Source organism: Neoarthrinium moseri (assembly GCF_022829205.1).
Source record: "Neoarthrinium moseri strain CBS 164.80 chromosome Unknown scaffold40_Wmoseri_CBS_16480, whole genome shotgun sequence".
NCBI classification, from domain to species: Eukaryota; Fungi; Ascomycota; class Sordariomycetes; order Amphisphaeriales; family Apiosporaceae; genus Neoarthrinium; species Neoarthrinium moseri.
Window position 1 is genome coordinate 1 of NW_026055154.1, and position 24059 is coordinate 24059.

Consider the following 24059-nt stretch of genomic DNA (forward strand, 5'->3'; position numbering starts at 1 on the left):
GGGGTGGGGAATCATCAGTTAGCTGGTGGCGGCCTGTGTGGCTGGCTGGCGGGGATTTTCCCGACGCGGCGGGATGAGTAATACAGGATCTCCGACGGTTGTATACGATGCACGCATCTGCAGCTTACCAACCTACAGTGATTATGCGAACCATCTGAGAGCTTCTTTCTGGAAATATGCAACCTTTTCACTTGACACTAATACCTGGTTTGGATATAAGTACCAGACATGTCGCCAGTTGAAGTCGTTTGTGATCCAACATCAATTAACCGCCATAAGACGATAAACATTGTTTAAAAGGACAATACCAGGAAACTGCTGCTTTCAACATGTCGACACCAATCAAAGTCCTCGTCGTTGGTGCCACAGGAAGAACAGGAATGTCTGTGGTTGAAGGGCTGTTGAATTCGACAACCGATTTTGTTCGTCATTTGTTTCTCAGGCCCCTTTCTTCAATACTGACAAGGGAAAGGCTGTTACGGCGTTGACACGTGAATCCTCACTGGGCAAGCCCGAGAATCAAAAACTCAAAGACCGCGGCGTTCAAGTTGTCGCAGCAGATTTGCTTGGCCCCAAGGAACGTCTTGTCGATGTTTTGACCGGCATAGATATAGTCATATCAGCTACCTTCTGGAGAAATCTTTTCGATCAAATTCCCTTGGCGGAAGCGGCTAAGGAGGCCGGAGTGAAACGATTTGTCCCGTGTTCATTCATGACACCATCGCCGAGAGGAGCCATGAGAATGTACGACTGGGTAAGCTGAACTGCCACCAATCTTCCGAGTACGGGGCTAATATTACCACAGAAAGACGACATTCTCGCTGCAATCCAACGGGTGTACCTCCCGTGGACGAGTATCGACGTGGGCTGGTGGTCGGAACAGGTTGTGCCGTCGATTCCTTCTGGACGAACGCAGAAATATCAAAGCCCTTACTTCGAGAAAATCCCTGGCGACGGCACTATGCCTGTGGCGCTTACGGCACTCGCCGACATTGGGAACTACGTTGCGAAGATCATCGTCGACCCTAGGACACTCAACAAGAAAGTGTTTGCTTACACCGACGTGCACACGTATCACGAAGTTCACGACCTTATGGAGCGGCTCAGTGGCGAGAAGACTGCAAGGTCTTATGTTCCCGCCAGTGAGGTCAAGCAGAAGATCGACGAGGCTGAGGAAACTCTGAGCAAGGACCCGAAGAACGACGCAGCTCTTATGCAGCTATTCTTTTTCCAGTACCAAAACAATTTGGGAATCCGAGGCGATAATACCCCCGCAAAGGCCAAAATCTTTGGCTACTTGGATTTCAAAGAGTTATATCCCGACGTCAAGGGCGAGACCGTCTCCGAGCTATTCCAGAAGATTCTGAATGGTCAAGACAAGGATTCACTCTACTATCTTTGGAAGTAATTGCTCTATATCATGTTGTGGCGGTTTAGGCATGGGTTGAACTATTTACTCCAAAAAGGACATTTGATCTCTTATTGGAGACGATCTGTCATTAGCGTCATTGGGAATTCTGGAGTCCTTTTGATGATCTATTGATAACTTTTGTCTATTCTTGTTCACGGATCAGCGTGATATTCAATTAGTGAAGCCGAAAAATAGATACAGGTCTGGCGGTCTAACCCATCAGCCACCCCGGCAGACCAAACAAGTGATGAATACCATCAAGCTGATTCTTTGGGAGCCTACACAACCAGAGTGAGAGTATAATCCGCTTCCCGTAAATGCCAGCCGAACGCAGTCCATCGTTTTGGATGTCGAATATTGTGCTTCCGAACCCTCAAGCAAGTTTACAATTCTTAACATGAGCGTCAAGCAATTGAAGGCTTGGTTAAAGCCGGCTTTGTTCAATGAGATGCGCGTTCACAGGCGAGACCGCTTTGCCTGTCTCGCTGAAAGACACGATATTCTCCATACCGAGCCTCGCAAACCCGATATGTGAGTCCAGCGAGGCGCCGGCATTGTGAGACAGAAGCTCGACATTCCTCATATTGATCAGCTCCTTGTTTACGTTCGGCTCGTCGAAGTGCACATCCAGTCCAGCTGAGTAGATCTGGCCACTCTTGAGAGCCGAAACGAGAGCATTCTCATCGATCAGTCTGCCTCTGGCGATATTGACAAGTCTCGCGCCCTTCTTCATCTTGGACAGAGTGGCTTCATCAATCAGAGTCTTTTGTGAATAGGGCGCGGCGAGCAGCACGCAGTCAGCTTCAGCGAGCAGGGTGTCCATGTTTTTGTGGTAGGCTGCGGGTACGGGGGACGGAATCTCGACAATGTCGTGATAGAGAATCTTCATGTTTAAGGCGGCATGCGCCTTCTCGGCGATTCTCCGCCCAATCCGCCCATACCCGATGATACCAAGAGTGAACCCATTCGGGTTCCGCGTGACCGCTGCCAAGTTGTTGTGGACGTCCGAAAATTGTTCTGGGACTCCTGAGCGGGCAGCCAAAGCAGACCACGAAAATAGCCGAAACGTCGAGATGATGAGCCAGAGCCCTGCGTCGGCTACGGATTCTGTACATGCAGCAGCAGAATTGCAGTACGTAACACCTAGGTAGAGGGGTCAGCGAGACCTCAAAGTATACCGAGACAAGCACTTTTCTCCTTGCATCGTTCTGAATCACGGGGCTTCTCACCTTTTCTCGCCAGGCACTCAGTGTCTACCCAGTCGAATCCAGCTCCCGCACTAGCGATGATCTTGCATGAATCTGGCAATAGCGATATAAGCTCGTCATCCCAATTGCCCACCTCGCCTCCCGTGTTCCAGTAGGGGCGGTAGATGGCGAAAAACTCCCCAAAGGTCTTGTTCTTCAGCGCTTGTATGAACTCCGGCCGTGGCATACTGAATGACCGTCGGATCTCAAATTTCAGCTTGAAGTCGTCATACTGTTGAAGGTTCCAGCGGATGTCATCCCCCATTTGAAGGACAATAGGCTTCTCCATTTTGATATACTTATGAAATATATTTATACAATCCCAGGAACGGTGCAACGAATTCCATGCCGCGATTCACAAAGCCTCGAAGATGCCGCTGTTATATATATACGTGAAATGTACAGCGCCGCACCTTGTAAGATAACGTTGAGATATCTCCGAGTTCGCTGCCCTGCGGGGCAACTTGCCGTCAATGCAGGTGTAGCGTTGCGCCATGGTCCCATAATCAACTGGCTCTTGGGTGCAGGTGGCCTGATAATCAAGCACAGGCTGGATGCTGCTGCAAAATGCTCCAGTTCTCTGCCTACGGATTGGCGACGAGAAACTCTGCCAGCGCTTTCCCCCTTTTGAACGCCGGTGTACTTGTTCTATGGAGTATTGATATCTCGTCGGCTCCGACGTCCACGAGGTCCGTGGGTTGGAGCCAAGAGCAATGTCTGAACTATTCGGCTCCGAGTGACGTTCATACTCTATCAGTGGAACCGCCGATGCATTCCTAGCGTGGCGGGGCTGCAGCCGACGCGCCGGTATCTCCTCAGCTCCACTCTCCCAAGGACGGTAAAAACCCCCGAGCGCCGCAATGCTCAGAGGTCGCTCGTTAGCGTTGTACTAATCCCGGCACGAGCGGAACCGCGTCGGAATAGCATGCCTTGTCGGGCCTAATATCCTCCCAAACTCCCATAGGAAACTCTACAGCCGCCTGAAGCATGTGGCTCTATTGTTGTGTAGGCGCTGGTGGTCTCGCGCCGACTTGTATAAAGAAAGGTTGACTTCAACGACATGGCATGCAGATTCATGCCGGGGGCAATGTGGGCGCCGCACTTCATGTCACCAACCCATCATCGTTGAGTATGGCTGGACTTCAGCGGACAATAAGCCGTGGCATATCAGCACTTGGGCTCGCTGCCAGACCATTGGCAGTATCGAACCCAGGCTCTTTGGATGCTCTCAAAACGCTGTGCGAGACCAAAGTTGGGTCAAGTGATTACCGCAGAGCGAAGACCGTCGAACGTAATATACCGATATACGATCTCGCATCGACTTCGATAGAAGACCTTGATGCCGTGGTCGGTCTCCAGGACGAATGGTACCATGCCCTCAACGCCGGGCCTGGGGTGGTGGTATTGAAAAACTTTCTTAGTGATCACTCTGTGATCAAACAAGCAAATGGCGTGTTTGATAATATTATCAAGAGAGAAGCCGCATCGACGAAGGGAGACCACTTTGCAGCTGCTGGTTCCAACTCACGCGTCTGGAACTCCTTCCAGAAGCACGCCGAGCAAGACCCTGCAAACTTTGTCCACTACTACGCGAACCCATGGCTTGACCGAGTCAGTGAGGCTTGGCTTGGGCCATTTTATCAGATTACCGCTCAGCTGAATGTCGTCAGGCCTGGCGGCAAACCGCAGTCAGCGCATAGGGATTATCACTTGGGATTTCAATCGGCTGATGCTTGTGCTCTATTTCCACGCAGCATGCAAATTGCCAGCCAGTATCTCACCCTTCAAGGTGGCATAGCGCATTCAGCTGTACCTCTGGATAGCGGGCCGACAAGACTCCTGCCATTCTCACAACTCCTGCCTGAAGGCTACCTGGCGTGGCGCCTTCCAGAGTTCACGAATTTCTTCAATGAAAGATGGGTCAGTCTCCCGATGGAGATAGGAGACGCGGTTTTCTTCAATCCCGCTCTTTTCCATGCCGCAGGTCAGAACGACACAAAGACTATCGAACGGAGTGTGAATCTCCTTCAAATCAGCAGCGCATTCGGGCGCCCAATGGAAAGCGTCAACAACCTCAAGATCATCCGCAAACCTTGGGAGCAGCTCAAGAAACTTGCACGAGACGATAAAGAAGGTCACAGGACAGCAGCATGTGTTAACGCTATGGCGGAAGGGTATCCGTTCCCCTCAAATCTGGACAGACGGCCTCCAGGCCCAGATGGAATGGCACCTATCAGCGAAGTGGATATTCTCTGGGAAGGCTTGCGGAATAACTGGAGCACAGATCACATTTCGGAAAAGCTACAGCAGTTGATTGATGATTCAGACTCATGACTTCCTCTATCGTTAGGACCTGGATGTTTACAAAAGCGGGCAACGGAACTCCGGGAGAAATCCTGTGAGGCACGATGGAGCAAGGCGTACTATATTGAACCAAGGAGCGAGAGAAATAGTATTTCTTGAGTCTGCGAATCATAGAAGCAAAAGTAGATAGTAATTAAAAGGCTCTGTATTGTTCACCTGCCAGTTCCGAAAGAGGTGCACAGTAGTGGTCATAAGAGATTGCTTTTACGGTTCATAAATTGCCTAGAAACCCGGCGCAACGAAACAAGATGGCCAGGCTTGATTGAGTATCAGGCCCCAGGGTCCTCAGGTGCCCCGGGATCCCAAGACCCCAGAACTTGACCATCCCACATTGGCAGCCTCCTAGCCAGGGTTGTAAATTGACAAAGTCAACCAGTCCGGACGCGTTGTCGTAATTAACCAGCTGATATAACCCCAACCCCACACCTTGGCATCACCACCTTCTCCGGCACCTGCCAAGAGATGTGGCACTCGATGCAACCAACTCAAACTTTAGCACCGCCAAGTTGTTGCATCTAAATCTTCAATGGCTGTGACACCAGATTCGGGCTGGGGAACGGGGTGGGCAGACTTGGAGCGTACGTCAAAAGGCTATCTCAAGACACCAAGAAGGGGCTACAAAGACTTCGGCGACGACATACGTCTCTTGCGATATCCACAACCGGCGAAAGTCTCCACTTGAGGCCGCCTTCGCCCGTTGTCGCTTCGAGCCGCGTCCCGTAATTCCCCACATAAACAGACTACCGAATCCCTAAGCCGGCGACAGTCTCTCCGTTGAAGTGGATCCTCAGTGTTCTCGCAACATCCCCGACGTCAAAACATGGCTCAAGGAGAGGCGGCTAAATCCGATCATTCTAGGCAAGCCCGCATATCGACCCAAATATGAACACACCCGAGGACACCAATCCAGCATGGTTTCACAAGGTCCAGACCCTGTGGGTTGTGAGCAACGGGCGTTGCCCCAGTTAGAGTTTCCAGATTAATCGGATGGTGAGATGGGCCCTGTGGTTCGTTGACAAGCCGGCGATCGGACGAATCGGCCGCCCAGGTTCGTGATATTTGATTGATCCCGAGATTGGGGCTTTCCATCTTGTGCATAGGAAGCCATCTCAAACGCGTCCACGGCCGATTCTACCGAGCGGTCTCTATAGGCCAGATCTTGGTAATGTGACGCAAGATCAATAACCAAAGAAAGACGATCTCATCAAAGAACGACCCGAGAAAGGCCGGTAGTCTGCATTGGCACGACGAGATTGGAAACATTGGAACCTAGCAGCCCGGCGGCAAATTGGAATTCAGGAATCTTCTGCCGATCTCTAGACTTTCATGGTTTTCGGGAATCGTATATCTCTGGGAGCTTCTCCCGAAACATGCCTCGTCTTTCAAGCTGGACAGGCACCCTTGCAAAATTCTTCAAGTTCAAGTCAAAATGTTGTCCCTCCTCGCTACCGCGTACTTGTTGGCTGCTGCAAGCGCCCAGCAAGTCGGCACCCAACAGACGGAAACTCACCCCAAATTCACCTGGAGCAAGTGTACCAGCGGTGGCAGCTGCACTAAGACTAATGCAGAGGTTGTCATCGACTCTAACTGGCGCTGGCTTCACGGAACCAGCGACACCAAGAACTGCTATGACGGAAATGAGTGGACCTCCGTCTGTAGCACTGCTACCGACTGTGCCAGCAAGTGCGCGCTCGAGGGAGCTGATTACTCCAAGACGTACGGAGCTTCAACCAGTGGCGACGCTTTGACTCTGAAGTTTGTTACGAAGCATGAGTATGGCACTAATATCGGCTCCCGGTTCTACTTGATGAACGGTGCTTCCAAGTACCAAATGTTTACACTCATGAACAATGAGTTTGCGTTCGATGTCGACTTGTCTACTGTTGACTGCGGATTGAATGCAGCATTGTATTTTGTCGCTATGGAAGAGGATGGCGGCATGAAGAGCTACTCGACCAACAAAGCCGGTGCGAAATACGGCACGGGATACTGCGATGCCCAATGCGCAAGAGATCTCAAATTTGTTGGTGGCAAGGTATGTTCTACAAGTGTTGATATATATATATACCTGTTCACAGACTAACCTTCGTCATGTAGGCTAATATCGAGGGCTGGAAGCCATCTTCTAACGACAAGAATGCCGGTGTCGGACCAATGGGCGCCTGCTGTGCCGAGATTGATGTTTGGTAGGATAAAAGACTCCATTGCCATTCCATTCAGTCACTAATCGAAGCGTATAAGGGAGTCTAACTCTCACTCATTCGCCCTGACTCCTCACCCTTGCACTGATAACAACTACCACGTCTGCACAGAGTCGAATTGCGGTGGTACATACTCCGAAGACCGATTTGCAGGCAAGTGCGATGCCAACGGATGCGACTACAACCCCTACCGTATGGGTAACCAGGACTTCTATGGCAAGGGCAAGACTCTGGACAGCAGCAAGAAATTCACGTAAGCTCTCATGTAAACTTTAGGCTCGGATTTATGTGCGCTGACAGGCTTTGGAGTGTTGTGACACAATTCCAGGAGAGCAAGGTGACACAATTCTTCGTACAGAACGGAAAGAAGATCGAGATTCCGCCACCTAGTGATAGCAGCATCTCTTCAAGCAGTGCTATTACTCCGGACTTCTGCACAAACCAGTTCAAAGCATTCGGAGATAGAGACCGCTTCTCTGAGGTTGGCGGGTTCCCGCAGCTCAACAAAGCATTACAGGTGCCTATGGTGCTTGTGATGTCCATCTGGGATGACGTGAGTCTTTTCTTACTATTAGCCCATCGAAACGAAGGCAGCTGACCCACAATTAGCACTATGCGAACATGCTCTGGCTTGACTCTACCTACCCTCCTGAGAAGGCAGGCTCACCTGGAGCTGCCCGTGGTGACTGTGCCCAGGACTCAGGTGTGCCGTCTGATGTTGAGTCCAAGATTCCCGACGCGTAAGTTTACCAATAAGCTGCTGTCGTTCCTTTCACTTACAATATTATAGCAAGGTGGTTTGGTCGAATATCCGCTTTGGGCCCGTTGGCTCCACGGTCAAGGTTTAATGGAACCATGAACAAATCAGATTGAATTCATCTGCAAGACACCCCAATGGCGAGATTAGGGCTGTACATAGCGCGGGTATTTCCATTCGTTTATACTAGTGCCATAGCCTCATTCAATATACTATCTTTCCCCTATTTCTTTTCTCGCCAGCACTTAACGTTATTACAATACCATTAGTCTGACTTCAAGTAGGAGTACAGTTCTTTCACACTGATGGACGATAACGATAACCACCAACCGAGCAGCAGCACATTTTCACTCATCCATCACCGCTTTTAGCATTCTCTATTTTGTATCGGAATCTTGAACGTGACCGCTGCCTACAATCCACCAGCAACTTTTGTCTAAGGATCTCCGTGCGTCAAGATTAGTTCCATTTAAATGATAGGCATTTGATTAGCCCAGTTCAAACAAGTTAATAAATTAGCCCTTGCTGATCGCCGACTCTTACAATCCCTGCACCTCCGGTGTCCTCCAAAATGTGACCCGTCAACCGTCCTAATGCCCAAAGCATCGTATTGAGAACGGTAGTAACATTTTGATTGATTGTGAGAATTTGCATCTCCATCTGTGATCGGCTTCAAGGAAGTAGAACTCGACCGGACATGGCTTACCTTCATTGTAAGGCTATGGAAAAGGACGCTACATATCCGTTGATTGGACATTGACGCCTGGATGTATCTCATCTTCCTCGAATCTATATCTCCTAGATAGTGGTCGAAACAGAATGGCCAAGTACTTTCGGTGGAGACAGATCTCCCCATTTCTCAGGCGTTGAGCCTCGTTTGACCGTTTCGACCGTAGAACAGGCTGAAACTGAATTGGATCTACTGTTGGCAAGGATAAGCCGGGAGTTACAACGCGCGGAATACCGTGTCCTGGTGAAAACGAATAAGCGAAACCGTGCGGGTGATTTTCTGCTTGGATTTGACTGATCTGAGTGCTCATGACTGCTGAATACGGGTGCCCTGACAGGTATTTATGTTTTGATTGAGAAACCTGCTCTAAATCGCGAGTAATAATCTATCAAATCATTCCCCGAGTCGTGACGAACTGCTGCTGGATATATGGATCCAAGATTCAGGGGTTAATTTTTAATAAGGCACATCCATACCCCATTGGACGGCTTAACCTTGCCAACGTCTACCACAACTAGCCATGCAGTGAGGTTGGTTTCAAGAAGGAGCCATTTCGGCTCCCAGATGGGTATTTGTACGTCGGCCTTGTGCATTTCCGGTACTTAATCAGGCCAGCCACCGGGTGTAAATGAAATTGGTTACTTTTAGTTTTGACGTGTGCATTGGTGATCCCGCCGCTAAAATAGCTTCACGATGATCCTGACACAAGATTTTTTATGACACCGGAGCGTCGTATCCGATGAAAAACAGGCTAACTTGGACTCATACCAAATCCACGACCGGAATGGATTCATAGAGCAGCTGTAGAGACTTGCATCATTGGGGTTCAGTGGCATCCGGCCACTCGTACGGTATTACTTCTTGTAACGCTAGGTACCAAACCCTAACTGCTGTTGGCTACGTATCTTATGCTACTGTTCCACTGCTTCGAGTGATCTTGTAACCACCAGGAGCACGGGTCTGGAACACTCCGGAAGGGTCGTACTTTGCTGCTGCTGCTCGGATCTTAGCGATGTTTGCATCACCGTAACTCGCCAGAGGATTCTGGTAATCGTATGAATAGTTAATGTACTCCCACTCCACTGCAGCATCGATGCTACTAGCGTACTCCATAGTCGCTTCTCCAAACTTTCTCATCTGCTCTTGAGCAACTGCTTGTTGCTCTTCCCCGTTGACGGCAAGGGTGAAGAGCAACATGACCACATTCTCGGTCTCGCGGTCGAGGCCAAGCACATTGCCGCCTTTCTCTACGCCGTGCTGTGAGAAGATGGTCGGGATGGACTGGAACATAGCCTGGGTAACGAAATCGCCATCAGGTGACTGAGCGGCCATAAAGTCGCAGAGCTCCTGATGAAGCTCAATAATCTTCTCGTACACGCGCTTGTCATTCTTGATTGTGCCGGTCCACCAGATATCTCGGTATCCTGTCGGTTGCTCGAGTTCGTTGGTGAGCTCTAGGTGACTGGCAATCCTCATTGTGCTCGAAAGGTTCCCAGGAATAGCGAGAAACTGGTCGAATGCTGGAGCAGCCACATTGCCGCCAGTATCCTCGTAGGCGGCGATAATGACAATATCTTTCAGCGCAGGCTGATAAGACCAGAAAATGATTGTTGAGCCATTCACATCATTCTGGACGTTGTTCGTCCAATCGACATATGCATCGATGTGTTGTGGGCCTGTGGTCTTGTTATACTGCACAACACCTCCCCACAACGGAGGAGCATCGAAGGCTTGCATATCAAATCGTGTGACGATTCCGAAGTTGGACTGACCGCCCTTGAGGGATTGAAAGAGGTCAGAGTTATCGGTAGCGTTAGCATTGATGATTTCCCTATCCAAGGTCAGTCATGGACAGTCGACCGGAAATTTCACTTTTGACTAACCCGTTAGCCAGCACAACTTCGAAGTTGACTACATTGTCGCATGCGAATCCTTTTCGAGCCGAGTAAAAGGAATTACCACCCCCCGTGAGGAATCCAGCAACGCCGACTGAAGCAGCACGGCCTCCAGGAACGGTGACGTTATGTGGGTCCAACGTCTCGTAGACACCTCTCCATCTTGACCCTGGGTATATCGACGCTACCTGTGTTTCTTCGTCATACGTGGTTGCGTTCATTAGACCCAAGTCGACAGTGACACCTTCCTCGACTGAACTTTTGTGTTAGCTTCGGCTGTAACTACATCGAGTGAGACACTCACTATTGTTCGCAGGCCAGATAAAGTGCCCACCGCTGCGGATAGCGAATTGACATGATGTATCCTGGACTAAGGTGACCACCGCTGTGGACACTTCTTGTGCAGACGTTGGTTGGGCCTGGAGCAGGTCTCAGTGTCTGCATCTAATACACCTAAACTGGGAAAGATATCTGCTCTTGGACGCTCGAAACTAGGTTCCAGTAGAATATAAAAAGCAAGCATACGTACAATGCACCAAGGTGTCAGCTGAGATGTGACGGACCAGTATGACTCGGTACGGTTCCCATAAAGCTCACTACCAGGGTAAATGACACCAACACCAGCACCTTCCAAAGCTTGGCACTGCAATGTATCAGCGGTGCCCATATCTTACATCAGGGCCACCTACACAGGACGAGGTCGTGCTGTTACTGCAGCCCGCTACGCCCGGGCAAGCGAGGAGCGCTGAGGCCACAACACCGGGTGAGAGTGGGTGCTGCATATTGACAAATCACACGCGATGATTGGCAGAGGCTTGGCTCGTGAACTCTCGGATCTGGTTGAGCTTATGGAACGCAAACAGAGCTAGAATGGTACGGTCGAGCGCTTGGGCGAGCGTGCCCTTTTGTTAGGGGAAGCGATATCCGTCCCGCACATCCTATGCCATCTCTAGCTAGTGATGGCCACTCAATAGTCCAGCATTCAGCATTGCCACCGTATCCGCAATGAACAATCGGGGGAAAGAAACAGGGGTAATCACGGACCGAGGCTTAATCCAGCTACTTCGGCGTTCCCAGGTCACCTTTTTTCCAGGAGTAGTGGAAACCCAAATTTCTTGAACTGGGCTCTCTACTGGGGTTCTGCGGATGACACTACCCGTATGGTGAACAAACAATGCCGGCACTGGGTTCGCAGTTTGATAGTGCCCGCGCTGTACCTATGGACAAGAAATTGTGGGATAAGACGGGGCCCCACGAGGGCCTTGTGCGGACGGGAACCTTCCCCGGTGGGACCGATGTCTCCTGCCAATGATGAGCTCCGTACACCCTCATGGCTAACACCCATGTATAACCTGCAGCTCACGGACGACCTAAACGCCGGGAACTAGTCAGGAACTCCCGAGAACACCCAACAACCCCGCTGGCACAAAAAAAGTATACTGTTTACATGAACACTGGAAAAAGTTGGATCCTGTAGTGGGCTGATACCTTTCATACCGTGGCAACGCTCCGCCACGCGGCATTTATTTCTACAGGCCGCAAAGTCACTTGCTGTCCTGGTGCTGTGTTTTCCTTTCGGAAAAGAAGACGGTCTGACTTTTCCTGGACTCCCGAGCGAAGTCGTATTGCGCAAACTGCCAAGAGTATGCGGACCAGGGCCCTGGCCTTCAGCGGGGAAGGCTGGCAAATTAAATATGACCCTGTGCTGGCATCGGATGACACATGCGATCCCACAGGGCTTTTGACAGTGATCGACTTCAATATTTCCTGTAGCAAACCTTCAGCGAGCCCAGTCGGTCGAACCCGTTTGCCACACTAAATCTAGATGGGAAAACCGCTCCGTTGGGTCCAGAGCAATTTCGGAGGCTCTGTGAGTACACAGTAGCATCACAGCTTGCATGCATACCCTCTCGAAAACGTGGGACTTGGCAGTTGTGGTGAATGGTCGCCGCCGATAGACAGGTTTCACGCTGTCAGGTTTGCGAAGCTGAGGAGCAAGGCAGGCGGGTAAAAACCGGCTACAGGGTCCAAGTGTACAGAGATCATCTAGCCATGCTTTAGTTTGGCTTGGCTTGGCTTGGCTTTCTCTCATGTTGGCGAAGCCGGCTACCTGCTTGACATAATAATGAGTCTAAGTAAATGCATCGTCGTGGGGGTCCTGTCTGCGACCACAACTGCATACACAGTAGTTTCTTCTCAGGTATGGCTCAACGTGCTGCATCAAGTAGCTGATGATAGGTGAATAGATGGTGTATTCCGTTTTATTGAAGGTACTTGTGCCAGGGCTTTCTGCCTAATAGTCGGCCTGTTGTGTAGCTGAGCCTTACTTGAGGTTCAACTGCACGAGTTGACCGATTCTGTGTTGCAATAAGCGTATGTCCTAGGGCAGTGATATTCAGGTTTGCTTCCAGCGAGCGTCGGCATGGCTCCATGAGATTAGGTTTGTAGTCAAATTGCCGGGTTTGCCTGGGGTCAGTGTGCCTGGTCATGAAACCGAGGGCAGTTTTCCGACAGCAAGGGTCCTACTATTCCTTCTGGAAGTACCAGCCACTAAATACGCGTCAACGTTCCTTTTGATTGGTCTTGTCTCAGAGCCTGCTTGGAAAGTACAACTGCATACAACATACGCAGGGCTCGAGTCAGCCGCTGCAAATGTGCATATCGCGACTAGCGACTGCCAGGATTTTCGACGACCTCGCCGTGGTCACATTCTTATCGCAACTTCAATTCAATTCCAGATGCAATGTCGTTTCTCTTTCGCTAAATGCGTCGTCGCCCTGGAGCGGTGGATCACAACGAGCTGGCAACTTCTGACATCGTGAATTGAATCTCGTCGTCCAATATACTTTAAAACGATTCCTGTACACGAAGGAGGAATTGGGTTCGGAGGGTTTGGAGTAAGGTTCGAGGCAAGTTCTGACCGAGATGGTCAATGTCAATGGCACCGAAGTCATACTGGCGCCGCCAGCTGGCTATGTGGTGAACTTCGAAAATCCGCCACAGATCGGGCGGACAGAAATCTTTGCTGTGGTCATCGTGGAGAACATCCTCGCTTTCGCATTTCTCTGTCAACGCCTCTACACAAAGATTGTTCTCATGAAAGAGTTCCAGATCGAAGACGGTAAGCAGCCAGTGTCAGCGCACGACGCTTCCATAATTCGTTGGGCATTGCACGCTAAATTCAGTCTAGCAACTGTTATTCTCGCTTGGGCGACTTCAATAGGCACCCAGGCCGAGTTGATACAGCTCTACGTAGTGAAAGCTGTCGGGGTGCATGCCTGGGAAATGCCGCTAGAACGTTACCAATACTTCAGCCGTGTAAGTAAAACCTCAATTGACACAGTTTATCCCATGTAGGTCGCCAATGTCACTGACCGCATGTCACTGACCGCAAATTATCCAAATAGGTTATATTTGCTGCGCCGCTTGTCTATACCTTCACTGTTGCCTCAGCCAAAGCCACTCTGTGCTTCTTTTATAGGAGACTGTCTCCATTCAGAACCTACCAGATATTCGTATGGATCACCATGTTCATCTGCGTGGGGTCCTCAATGGGCATATTCTTCAGTCTTGTCTTTGCCTGCAAACCATTGGCAGCCAGTTGGGAACCAACGTTGGCTGTGACGGCTCAATGTCTAGACAGACCGGCCATCTACGTGGCCACTGCTGGGATAGGAATCATTACAGACGTCATTCTTCTCGCGCTTCCAATTCCGGTGGTTATAGGTCTCAACATACCTACTAGACAGAAGATCATCGTGGTTCTGTTGTTTGCTATTGGGTCAATGTATGTAACTACAATTCCCTCGACGAAGCGCAGAGTCTTTGGGCAATATACTGACCCGCTTCAGAACTGTGGTTACGTCCATCGTTCGTCTGATTATATTGCTGCCAAGCCTGGCCAACCCGGATCAGACATATGCTCTCACCCAAGGGACTCTTTGGATGTAAGTAAAGCCTTTAGACCGAATGTATGGGGAAGAACTCACACAATGGTAGCTGCATCGAGTCGAACCTCCTGATCATGTGTTGTTGCCTACCAACATTGAGGCGGTTCTTCAGGCACATTGCACCAACCTTCATCGGCGAGAAAGTCTCAACCGGAGATTCCACACAACCACAGAATCGATACCCACTGCGAACGTTTGGCAGCGGCCCGAAATACAATAAGGGACAGAAGTCTCGATTCGACACCCTGATGCGCACCCAAGCTACCCGACTCGACGACGACGACCATGGCATGGACGATGTGGGCAATCTACGACCGGACGTCGAGTACCATGATAACGTGACGAACATTCGCGGAGGGTTAGAAACACAGTCATCTGAAGAGGACGCAAAGGCGGGCTACGAAAGCGACGATGCCATCATCAACTCCAGGACAGTCACTGTTCAAGTGACGTATGAGCCCACGAACGCCCAAAGGGCCCCTGCAAGAAGTTTTAGCAGCAGCAGAGGCCAAACACAACATTCTCCTGACAGAGTGTAGTGAAGATAGTATAATGAACGGGATGTAAAACTTGCATAATACTGAGCACTCTTCGTCGTGGGACAACTCGCGGTATGTGCTAGTACGAAGCCAGCTGGCAGTCAACGACGACAACAATCCAAAACCTGGGGCACACAGTGATCTCCTGTCTTATAATTATCTTATTGCAACCTTCTGATGATCCCTGGAGTACCTATTGGAGATGTCTCTCCAAAGGCACAATCCAACTTAGTCGGGGGCAATTATTTCCCCGTAATACCCGACATCGGCTGCCGCTAGAATCTGCAACAGCTTAGGCGACTGGGTCGCATACCAAGTATAAACAACCTCCGAAATTGGCAACCCGCGACCTTTTGGTTTGCAAGTAAACCTTATTGCACGTTCTATACTGTTATCAACAGTATAGTCGCACCGCTGCCTCATGTCGGCGTCGATCGATGTCCCGGCACCCAAAGACGTAGCCGTGGCCTCGGAGACCACCGACTCGGAAGATGCGCCCGTCGACCAAGAGGGCCCTCCCCCAAACGGCGGCCATGTCGCATGGCTGAATGTTGCAGGGTGTTTCGCCCTATACCTGAACACTCTGTGAGCGTCGTCGCGGGTCGCCCGAACCCTTAGCCCTCAACCCATACTGACCAGGATACAGCGGGCTCCTCAACACCTTCGGGGTCTTCCAAACATACTATGAAAAGGAGCTGCTGCGGGACAGCTCGGCGTCGGCCATCTCGTGGATCGGCTCGATCCAGGCCTTCTTCCTGATGTCGGTCGGGGTCTTCGTGGGCCCGCTGTTCGACGCGGGCCACTGCCGGGCGCTGCTGGTGGCGGGGACGTGCCTGCTGGCGGTGGGCTTCATGACGACGAGCGTCGCCGCGGCGTACTGGCAGGTCTTTCTCGCGCAGGGCGTCTGCATCGGCCTCGGCACCAGCTGCCTGGCCATCCCGTCCATCGCCCTCGTGCCCATGTACTTCACGCCGCCGCGGCGCACCTGGGCCATGAGCGCCGCGACGCTCGGCAGCGGCCTGGGCTCCACGGCGTACCCCATCATGTTCCAGGCGCTGCAGACGCGCATCGGGTTCGCGTGGACCGTGCGGGTGCTGGGGTTCATCTCCTTCGCCTTCTGCGTGTTCGCCATTGTCGTCACGAAGCCGCGGTACAAGAAGACGGTTGGTGCTTCGCAGAAGATGCGGTCGATCGGGTCGATTGTCCGAGAAGCGCGGCTCGGGGAGAGGCAGTACATCATCTTCGTCATTGCCGTCTTCTTCAACAACGTGGCGTTCTTTGAGCCGCTCTACTATCTGCAAAGCTATGCCTTGGACCACGGCATGAGAGGCCAGACGGTGGCCGGCTACTTGCTAGCTATTCTGAACGGGTCCTCGATATTCGGGCGCCTGGTGCCTTCGGCTATGGCTGGGAAGCTCGGCGTCGTAAACACGTTCATCATCATCTACTTTCTCAGCGGCGCCAGCGTCTTCTACTGGATCAACGCCAACGACGCCGCGAGGAACATCTCCTTCGCTGTGCTGTATGGATTCTTCTCCGGCGGTGTTGTTGCTTTCCAACCTGTGGTTCTAACAACCATCACGGATGATCTAGCATACCTAGGCACGCGGCTTGGAGCTCTGTCTATTCTGAAGGGAATCGGATCCTTGGCTGGGCCTCCTATTGCAGGTGCTATACTGCAAAGCGCTGGTGGTTATCTCGGCGTGCAGCTATTTACTGGATTTGCCATCATGCTCTCGGTCGCATTTGCCCTTGGTTTACGACTGATGATGGGCTCACCTTGGACTGCTAAGTGATAATTCGCAAGGCTGCATATAAGTCATAGCGAAATCATTATGTATATCCTCTACCCTAATTGGCTATACAGCTACTGCTTCTTGTGCATAAGCTTCCTTGTCCGACTTTCGTAAGCCGGCGCTCCACAGTATGGGTATCATGTTCCATTAGCCTTGGTAGCCCTTCCACTTCCATTTGCCAGGCGCAAAGACTATCTCGAAATTTACTTTGTCAAAGACACCAATTGCCGCACATAGGTCATGGAACCCCTCAAGACCCTCGACAGTCAAGTCACGCTCCTGGTCTCTCTCCTCATGCAAATTCCATCTGCCAACTTCTCTACCGTCTCTCGTGAAAAATACTTCAATGCTGATACCGCCGCCATGGCCAGGGCTGAGGTCAATGCCGATGCCCAAGGTCTCTCCTCGCTTGAAAGCTCCGGTAAAGCTCTTGCCGCCCCATCGATCGTTGGTGAACTTATGCCCATCGTCACCGTGCACGGCCAGACTGCCACGGTGCCACCCTGGGAGCCGGAACGAAGGATACGGCGGGGCATTGAAACCAAGCGCAAGGCTCACCTCCCGACGGCTATCCGAGAGTATGTTGACTTCGTAGTAGATGGTCTTCTTCCGGCCGGTGGCCAGAGGACTGTGCGCGGCGACGCTGTACAAGGGCGGGTACGACGCGATGCAGGTGTCGGGGCTCCCGCTGTAGCTGTGACCTTTCCATACACCGAGCCCGATCTGGGCTAAGGCGCCCTTGAAGAACGGTGGGGTGAAGAGATTGATGTTGCCAACCTTGAGGGCATCCAGAACCTGCTGGCCAGGCTGGATTGGAGGATACAACTGGTACTGTCGGCACCAGCTCTCTCCTGCCTCTGCCTCCTGCTCTGTCGCATTGTTGGTTGGCGAGCGGTCGAAGCTGCCGAAGTAGTCTGGGGGCGGAGGAAGTAGGGAGGTGTCCGGCACGGCTTCCTCCCAGGCGTGCTTCTTGGGCTCCTGAGTAGGCGGGGGACCAGGCGGCGGCGCGTAGTCGTGGGAGGGAGGAGGTCCGGGGGGCGGAGCATAGTCGTCGTTCGCATTCCTTGCGGGAGGTGGGCCTGACGGAGGAGCGTAGTCTTCGTTCACCCTCCTCGCAGGAGGCGGGCCTGGTGGGGGAGCAAAGTCACCATTGCGGCCCTTCGACGGCGGAGGTCCAGGAGGCGGGGCGTAATCGGTCGAGGGGCCGGCATGATGGCTGGGAGGCGGGCCCGGGGGAGGCGCATCGTAGCTCGAGTTGCCCATGGCTTTCGATGGATATGAGCTGTTCGTTGGCTGCTGCTGCGGGATCTGGGCTGGCTTGGGAGCCGGGGCGCTCGAGTTGTCCTTGCTGCCGAAGCACATGGCGCGCACGTATTCGTTGTGAGTCTTCCTTCTGTCGCCCGCGAGAGTGTGTCTTGGAGGCCGTGATTCTAACCTAGGGCAGTGGTAGGATCGCAGGAAGAAGGCAACGTGGATTATGAGCGCGATAGTGAAGATTGGGAAATAGCTCAAGCAGAAGCTTGGTTGGGTCGCTGCCTGAAGTCTCGAGTATGGATTCACAGAAGGGCCGGGCGGTGCGGATCCGGATGATGACGGCACGAGGTGAATTCAAGACTCGAAGGGCGCAGCAAGGCAAGACAAGGCAGTTTCGTTCTTGCAGGCCCAAAGGGTCGCGCTTGGGATGGATGACTTGATTTCCCTACGGAAGGTGCTTTGGCTACGGAGGCTGTGCAAGACCGCCAAGCTGGCGATGGCTGGCGATGACTGGCGCAGCTCGTCAGTATTTGCCCAAGTGTTGGATAGCTTGGAATGACGGAGTCGACGGTCGGAGTGGCCACCCACCGCTAGCCGAGCCGTTTCGGGCAAGGCAGCATGGCGACTGGCCCCACCACTCCTCCGTTCTCCCCCGGATTCGCGAGAGGTGAAGCTTCCACCGAGCCACGGTTCCATGGTCCGTCCGTACCCAACCACATACGTGCAAGTCCCGTAGCCGACGGCAGAATGGCACTGGCCGCACCAGCGTGGCATGCTCCATACGTGTGAAGGGCTGCGAAGACTGCCTTCTGCAGCACTCTCTGCGGCGCATGAATCAAGTTTCAGGGTTCTCGAGGCAGGCAATTACACTTACTCGCCTCCGTAATGCTGCGCGCACCATCCGTACTCACCAATTCGCCAATGCGGCCATAATAGAGAGAATCTCTTGCCTTTATCTAGACAATAGCAACACGTCAATGTCACGGATTGTGAGCGAGGTGGGAAGCACGAGGTTCAAGGACCGACTAAATGCACCATGTAGCAACATGGCTACATGCGCTTATTAAATATCTGACTGCAAGGGCCAAGTTGGCTGACTACCTTGGGTATCTGCAAATCTGCCTCCGTCATACTCGCGCTATGTTCACGTCGAGTAGTGCAACCAGTTCCTTCGTATACCGACTGGGCCTCCATCTCCTCAACTACCGCCACCCACATACATTCATCGAAACTCAACCCTGTCCGAGGGCTGCGGCGCAGCAAACGACGGATTGCTGGGTTTTAACTACCCCATTTGCTAGCTTGGTCCTCTGGAGGGTAGAAATAGGCCGCCACGGCAATGATAACGTATGTGGCGCAGAGCAAAGCACCTTCCAGATAGTTGCTCCTACCATCCAGGACGAGGAAGTTGACGATGAAGGTCGAGACAAACAACGATACCGTCTCAAACAGGGTAAAGTACAGCGTCATGGCCTGGTTCAGGATCCATCCCAAGATAACCACCAGAGGCGTGACAAAGAGAGCAATCTGAATAGAACTGCCCACGGCTACACCTATGGCGAGATCCATTTTGTTCTTCATCGCGACGGTGATGGCGGTCACGTGCTCTGCAGCATTGCCGACAATGGGCAGAATGATGAGACCGATAAACGTCTCGCCAATCCCGGTGGTCTCAACCACATCCTTGATCGAGTCAACCATGAACTCGGCACAAACGGCGACGAGGGCGGTGGACATGAGGAGCATGACTACAGCAGCATTTCGGGAGAGATCATCCTCGTGAGCTTCTTCTGATGCCGGGTCAATCTCGTTCGCAGCAGAGGGCGGGATCTGGGCCGGCATCATGGCTCCCGGTGGTCGATACTGGTACTGGTTGAGACGGCCAGGCAGCGAGTTGGTGCGGCGGATACCATATCGGACCCGGGGCACTTGGCCGGCCTTGGGAGCTGGCGGGTTGACCTCAAGCGACTGGCTGAAAACAGGGGGTGCGATGTTTTTGACGGGTCGGAACGAAAAGCCACGCAGGTTGTTGAAGGGGCGCTTGGTCGCAGAATGCGACGTGTCACCGTTGCCGTCGAGACTTGCGACAGTGTCCGCAAAGTCGACGCGGCGAGGTTCGCCGTTACTATGGTCATTTGCAAGGATACTACCAACAGCAAGGCCTGCTACGTTCTCGGTGGGCGAGGTGACAGTCTCGTTGTTTTCGTTGTCTAGAGGGGTAGAATTGGTTCTGCGTCTGTGATGCTTGCGTTTCGAGTGCTTATGCTTCCTCTTGCCATGGCGTTTAGGAGGCTCCTCCTCAATGACCTCGTCGCTTCCCCGCGTAGTAGGCCGGGGGAAGAAACCCGGGGTACTGGAGTCGCCAGACTTGGATCCTTCAACCAACGGGCTGGTGTTGCCAGTGCCAAGAGACGCCGTTTTGGCATCGGTATCAACAGAAGCAACACTGGACTTTCTGCGGCGTCGGGCACGGATAGCCCTCCTGACACGCTTGGAAACAGTGTTGCTGGAATGACTTGAGCCGTCGCTGTCCGAGTCTGACGAAGAACTCGATTCTGAACTAGAGGTATCGAGCCAAGCAGCGGCTGGACCGGGGGTGGATTCTTCGTCAATGATGTGCTGCGGGGTCGACTCGTACATGTATGCGTGCGACTTGAGCTGGAACAGCAGATAGACGATGTAGACTAGCAGCAAGATGACACTGGTGCCACGGCTGATCTGAAGCGAACGCTCATCTGCCAGGTCCTCCTTGTCGAACGACGCGTGAAAGGCGGTTGGCAGAACCAGACTAATGACACTCAAACTGAGGAGACAGGCGCTCATCTGGGTGACAGTGCTATTGTAGATCTGCTCACGGAATCGGAGGCCACCAAGGAAGAAAGCCATACCGAGAATCAGGAGCAGATTCGCCAGGATGGAACCCAGCAACGAGGCCTGGACAATGCGAATCTCGCCCTTCACCAAGGCAATGATGAAGATGATCAACTCGACAGCGTTACCGAAGGTAACATTGAGAAGAGCACCAATCGCATCGCCGAGCTTTCGTGCAACGGACTCGGTAGCATGGGACAAAAGGCCAGCCAGGGGGATGATGGCGATGGCGTTCATTCCAAAGACGATGCCCGGGTGTATGCCCTTGATTTGCGCAACGACAATACCGACGGGCACAAACACGAGGAGCACATTGATCCAGCTATGCATCATGGTCTTTTTGGTATTGATCCAAAATCGCATGGCGACATTGGGCTTGTTCTTCTTCTGATCACCAATCTGTTCTACGACAGCCCCCGACCCCTCAGCTTCAGATGCCGCGCCAGCTGGCTTGTTGGCATTGTCGGTATCCGGTAGACCACCGGCACCTGGCTGATTGACGCTGCTGAGAGCAGCCGGGTCGCTGTTGGAACCACTACGGCTGGCATATTTCTCTTGTACAGAGGCCGAGGCCGAGGTCGACGGATTCGTTAAGGGAAGAGCGGGTTCGGGTCGCCTTCCACCTCCATGCGCAGTTGTTCTAGCCCATGAGCGTATTCGATCTGTAAAAGAAGACTGCTGGTCAGATGAGGTTTTCTTCATCGATGTGTAGTGGTGTGGCAGTTGAGACGCTGGGGTCGTGGACGTTCTGGTGGGAGAACAGGAATGGGAATAGTAGGTAAAGGGTAAACCGAGGGCGAGGCACGGACACGGCCAATAAATACGGACTGTAAGTTACTGGATCGAGAAAACGATAGGGAACAGATGCGCAACTGTGATTACGTGTTGGGGATGACCCCAGCAGCCCCGGGGGGGGGCCCCAGCAGCCAGCAACCAGCAGCCCAGATGCGAGTTGCGAGGCGATAGCGAAAGTGGCCCACTACTGCCACTGCGTCAACGCCTTGCCCCTGCTGGCCAAGCGCCAATGAACCGCCGCGCCAAGTCGCACTTCCAAGACCCCAAGTGAGCTTGACGCAGTGCTTGGGATGCTTGACTAGACCCGAAAGATAAGGCTGGCCCAGGTCCGACCTGCCAAGCCGCACAAGCAATTGCCATGGCCAGGGGTCCGGCTAACCGGCAAGCCAGCGGATTTGCGAGTCCCTTCCAACTTCCACTGGGAAATTCGTTGTGTGCGCAACGTAATCCCCGGACTTCTTGGAAGGAGATGCTGCGGCGGCTTGGCGACAACAGACGGAGGCCAGATGACAAGACATGACGGTATGGAGAAGAGTTGGGTCTAGACTGAGGCCGCCTGCATATGCGGGCAGACGGGATTCCGTTGTGACAAGCTGGAGCCCCGGGCCATGTGCGGAAACAGAAAGGTGGAAACGTTGAGCGACTCACGCATATTTAGTTGCTTGCTTTGCTTGCAAAACCCACCGCGCGATGACGGGACGAGGCACGGCCGGCCGCTCTTGATCGCCAGCAGAATGCCCGTCGCGTGCGCAGTCAGGTCTCTCTCCCTTGAATTGCTTCACGTGGAAATCAGTTGGTCTATCTCGGAGTTAGCATGGTCAAGTCTTGCTTGTGAGTATGCACTGCGATACAGTACATCATCGATCTGCAGTGGGAAAGCCTACGCGGACGCTAGTGCCTTGAATGCAGCGAGATAGAGAGAAACCTTGAGTTGAGGCTGAGTTGTCGACGGTGGCCTGGGTGGTAGGGTGGCTTGCGCGCGGGTGACTGGATGCCCAGGTGCCCTCTGACGACGAGCAGGTGGCGAAGGGCTCTGTAGAACCACGCAAACGAATTGACACGGACTCAGACGCCGAGAAGGAATTGTCGCCAAAAACGAAGACGTTATGCCGCTCTGATCAAACAGAAAATCGAGATGTAGAAAGCATGTTATGATCGAAGCGGCAGCTTTTTTTCTTTTTTTTCTTTTCTCTTGTTTCTTTTAGCAAACTGGCGAACAGCCAGAACCACATGCCATCCCCATGGCTAATTTCCAGATGCCTGCCTTTCCTGTTTCGGCAAAGCCTGAACGTGGGCCAGTAACGACGCCCCTGTGCCTGGTAACTCAACTCGTCCGCAGTCCAGGCCCCAGGGCAGTCTAATGCACCACCCATGTGACGTCACGGTGACACCCTGGACGTGTGGTGGTCAACCGCAGTTCGAAACGGGCTCCAGGGAGCGTTACCTGGGTACACAAGTAATGTAGTAGGTAGTGACAGTGCATGTCCCCTTTCAACTTGGATGAACGGAGATCGGGGCACTGAACTGAAATGTGGGTTTAGTAGTGCTGGACCCCAATTTTCTTTGCGGGGGATTCGCATGTCCCAGAAGGCATAGCAGCTCGCTGCGCACCACAAGCCTGCGCGAGGACTTGGCTCATAGCTCCATGTGGACAAAAAGGTTGATGAATAGGGTTCGTGGATTCATGTGATCATGTATAGATGGCATGGCTCGAATTCTGAACACTCATCTCAGTAGCCCAGAGACTCGATTTGCGAACGCTCTTGTGGTGTTTCTCGTGACAAGTGTTCCTATAGTGCCATTACATAGTTAGGAAGTCGATCTCGGAGTCTTCTACAACACTCGGCCCACCTGGCCTCCCCGCGCTTCTTCAAAACTTCTCGTCCAAGACAGCATGGGGGAGCTACTATGCAAACTATCGAAATTGTAAGTCTTGCGTAAACTGAAACTTGCTGAAAGCTCCCATTGAGTTAAACGTTGGTTGTGTGAAGGCGCCCGTCGAGTCAATGCCGTGCACTAAAACGATGAAAACCCTTGGGTCCTTCGTCCCTTCATCAGAGATAAAGACTTCTCTTAGCCTTCGATGTTGGGCCTCTCGTTCGACGTATTGCATTGGCCATCTTCGTTCCGCCCGAATCCTTGTCTGTCAAGTTTTCCTGTTCATAGATCCGGCTGTATATGGTCAATGCTGCAGTACCGCCGTAGACACCAGAGATTGTGAGTACCGACAGCTGTTTACGACGTCTGAG

The 24059-nt window shown here is 52.4% G+C and overlaps 8 protein-coding genes across 8 annotated transcripts; 4 read left to right on the top strand and 4 right to left on the bottom strand.

Moving 5' to 3' along the window:
- Positions 1-329: 329 nt before the first annotated feature.
- JN550_009026 (uncharacterized protein) lies at positions 330-1408 on the top strand (the record flags this gene model as incomplete). Its single annotated transcript, XM_049321053.1, has 3 exons — positions 330-389; positions 443-754; positions 806-1408. 3 exons carry the CDS (start codon positions 330-332, stop codon positions 1406-1408), a joined length of 975 nt encoding a protein of 324 aa, XP_049168861.1.
- Positions 1409-1835: 427 nt separating this feature from the next.
- On the bottom strand, positions 1836-2947 carry JN550_009027 (uncharacterized protein; the record flags this gene model as incomplete). Its single annotated transcript, XM_049321054.1, has 2 exons — positions 1836-2554; positions 2641-2947. 2 exons carry the CDS (start codon positions 2945-2947, stop codon positions 1836-1838), a joined length of 1026 nt encoding a protein of 341 aa, XP_049168862.1.
- A 776-nt stretch (positions 2948-3723) lies between these two features.
- On the top strand, positions 3724-4992 carry JN550_009028 (uncharacterized protein; the record flags this gene model as incomplete). The annotated part of the gene is made up of 1 exon (XM_049321055.1): positions 3724-4992. One exon carries the CDS (start codon positions 3724-3726, stop codon positions 4990-4992), a length of 1269 nt encoding a protein of 422 aa, XP_049168863.1.
- A 1459-nt stretch (positions 4993-6451) lies between these two features.
- Positions 6452-8071, top strand: JN550_009029 (uncharacterized protein; the record flags this gene model as incomplete). The annotated part of the gene is made up of 6 exons (XM_049321056.1): positions 6452-7057; positions 7120-7208; positions 7264-7476; positions 7524-7776; positions 7833-7963; positions 8014-8071. 6 exons carry the CDS (start codon positions 6452-6454, stop codon positions 8069-8071), a joined length of 1350 nt encoding a protein of 449 aa, XP_049168864.1.
- Positions 8072-9616: 1545 nt separating this feature from the next.
- Positions 9617-11387, bottom strand: JN550_009030 (uncharacterized protein; the record flags this gene model as incomplete). The annotated part of the gene is made up of 5 exons (XM_049321057.1): positions 9617-10541; positions 10594-10858; positions 10910-11024; positions 11135-11248; positions 11295-11387. The coding sequence occupies 5 exons, from the start codon at positions 11385-11387 to the stop codon at positions 9617-9619; spliced, it is 1512 nt and encodes a 503-aa protein (XP_049168865.1).
- Positions 11388-13530: 2143 nt separating this feature from the next.
- On the top strand, positions 13531-16890 carry JN550_009031 (uncharacterized protein; the record flags this gene model as incomplete). The annotated part of the gene is made up of 7 exons (XM_049321058.1): positions 13531-13726; positions 13796-13923; positions 14013-14392; positions 14457-14552; positions 14605-14989; positions 15501-15679; positions 15741-16890. 7 exons carry the CDS (start codon positions 13531-13533, stop codon positions 16888-16890), a joined length of 2514 nt encoding a protein of 837 aa, XP_049168866.1.
- Positions 16891-17037: 147 nt separating this feature from the next.
- Positions 17038-18252, bottom strand: JN550_009032 (uncharacterized protein; the record flags this gene model as incomplete). The annotated part of the gene is made up of 1 exon (XM_049321059.1): positions 17038-18252. One exon carries the CDS (start codon positions 18250-18252, stop codon positions 17038-17040), a length of 1215 nt encoding a protein of 404 aa, XP_049168867.1.
- Positions 18253-19425: 1173 nt separating this feature from the next.
- Positions 19426-21717, bottom strand: JN550_009033 (uncharacterized protein; the record flags this gene model as incomplete). The annotated part of the gene is made up of 1 exon (XM_049321061.1): positions 19426-21717. The coding sequence occupies one exon, from the start codon at positions 21715-21717 to the stop codon at positions 19426-19428; it is 2292 nt and encodes a 763-aa protein (XP_049168868.1).
- Positions 21718-24059: the final 2342 nt, after the last annotated feature.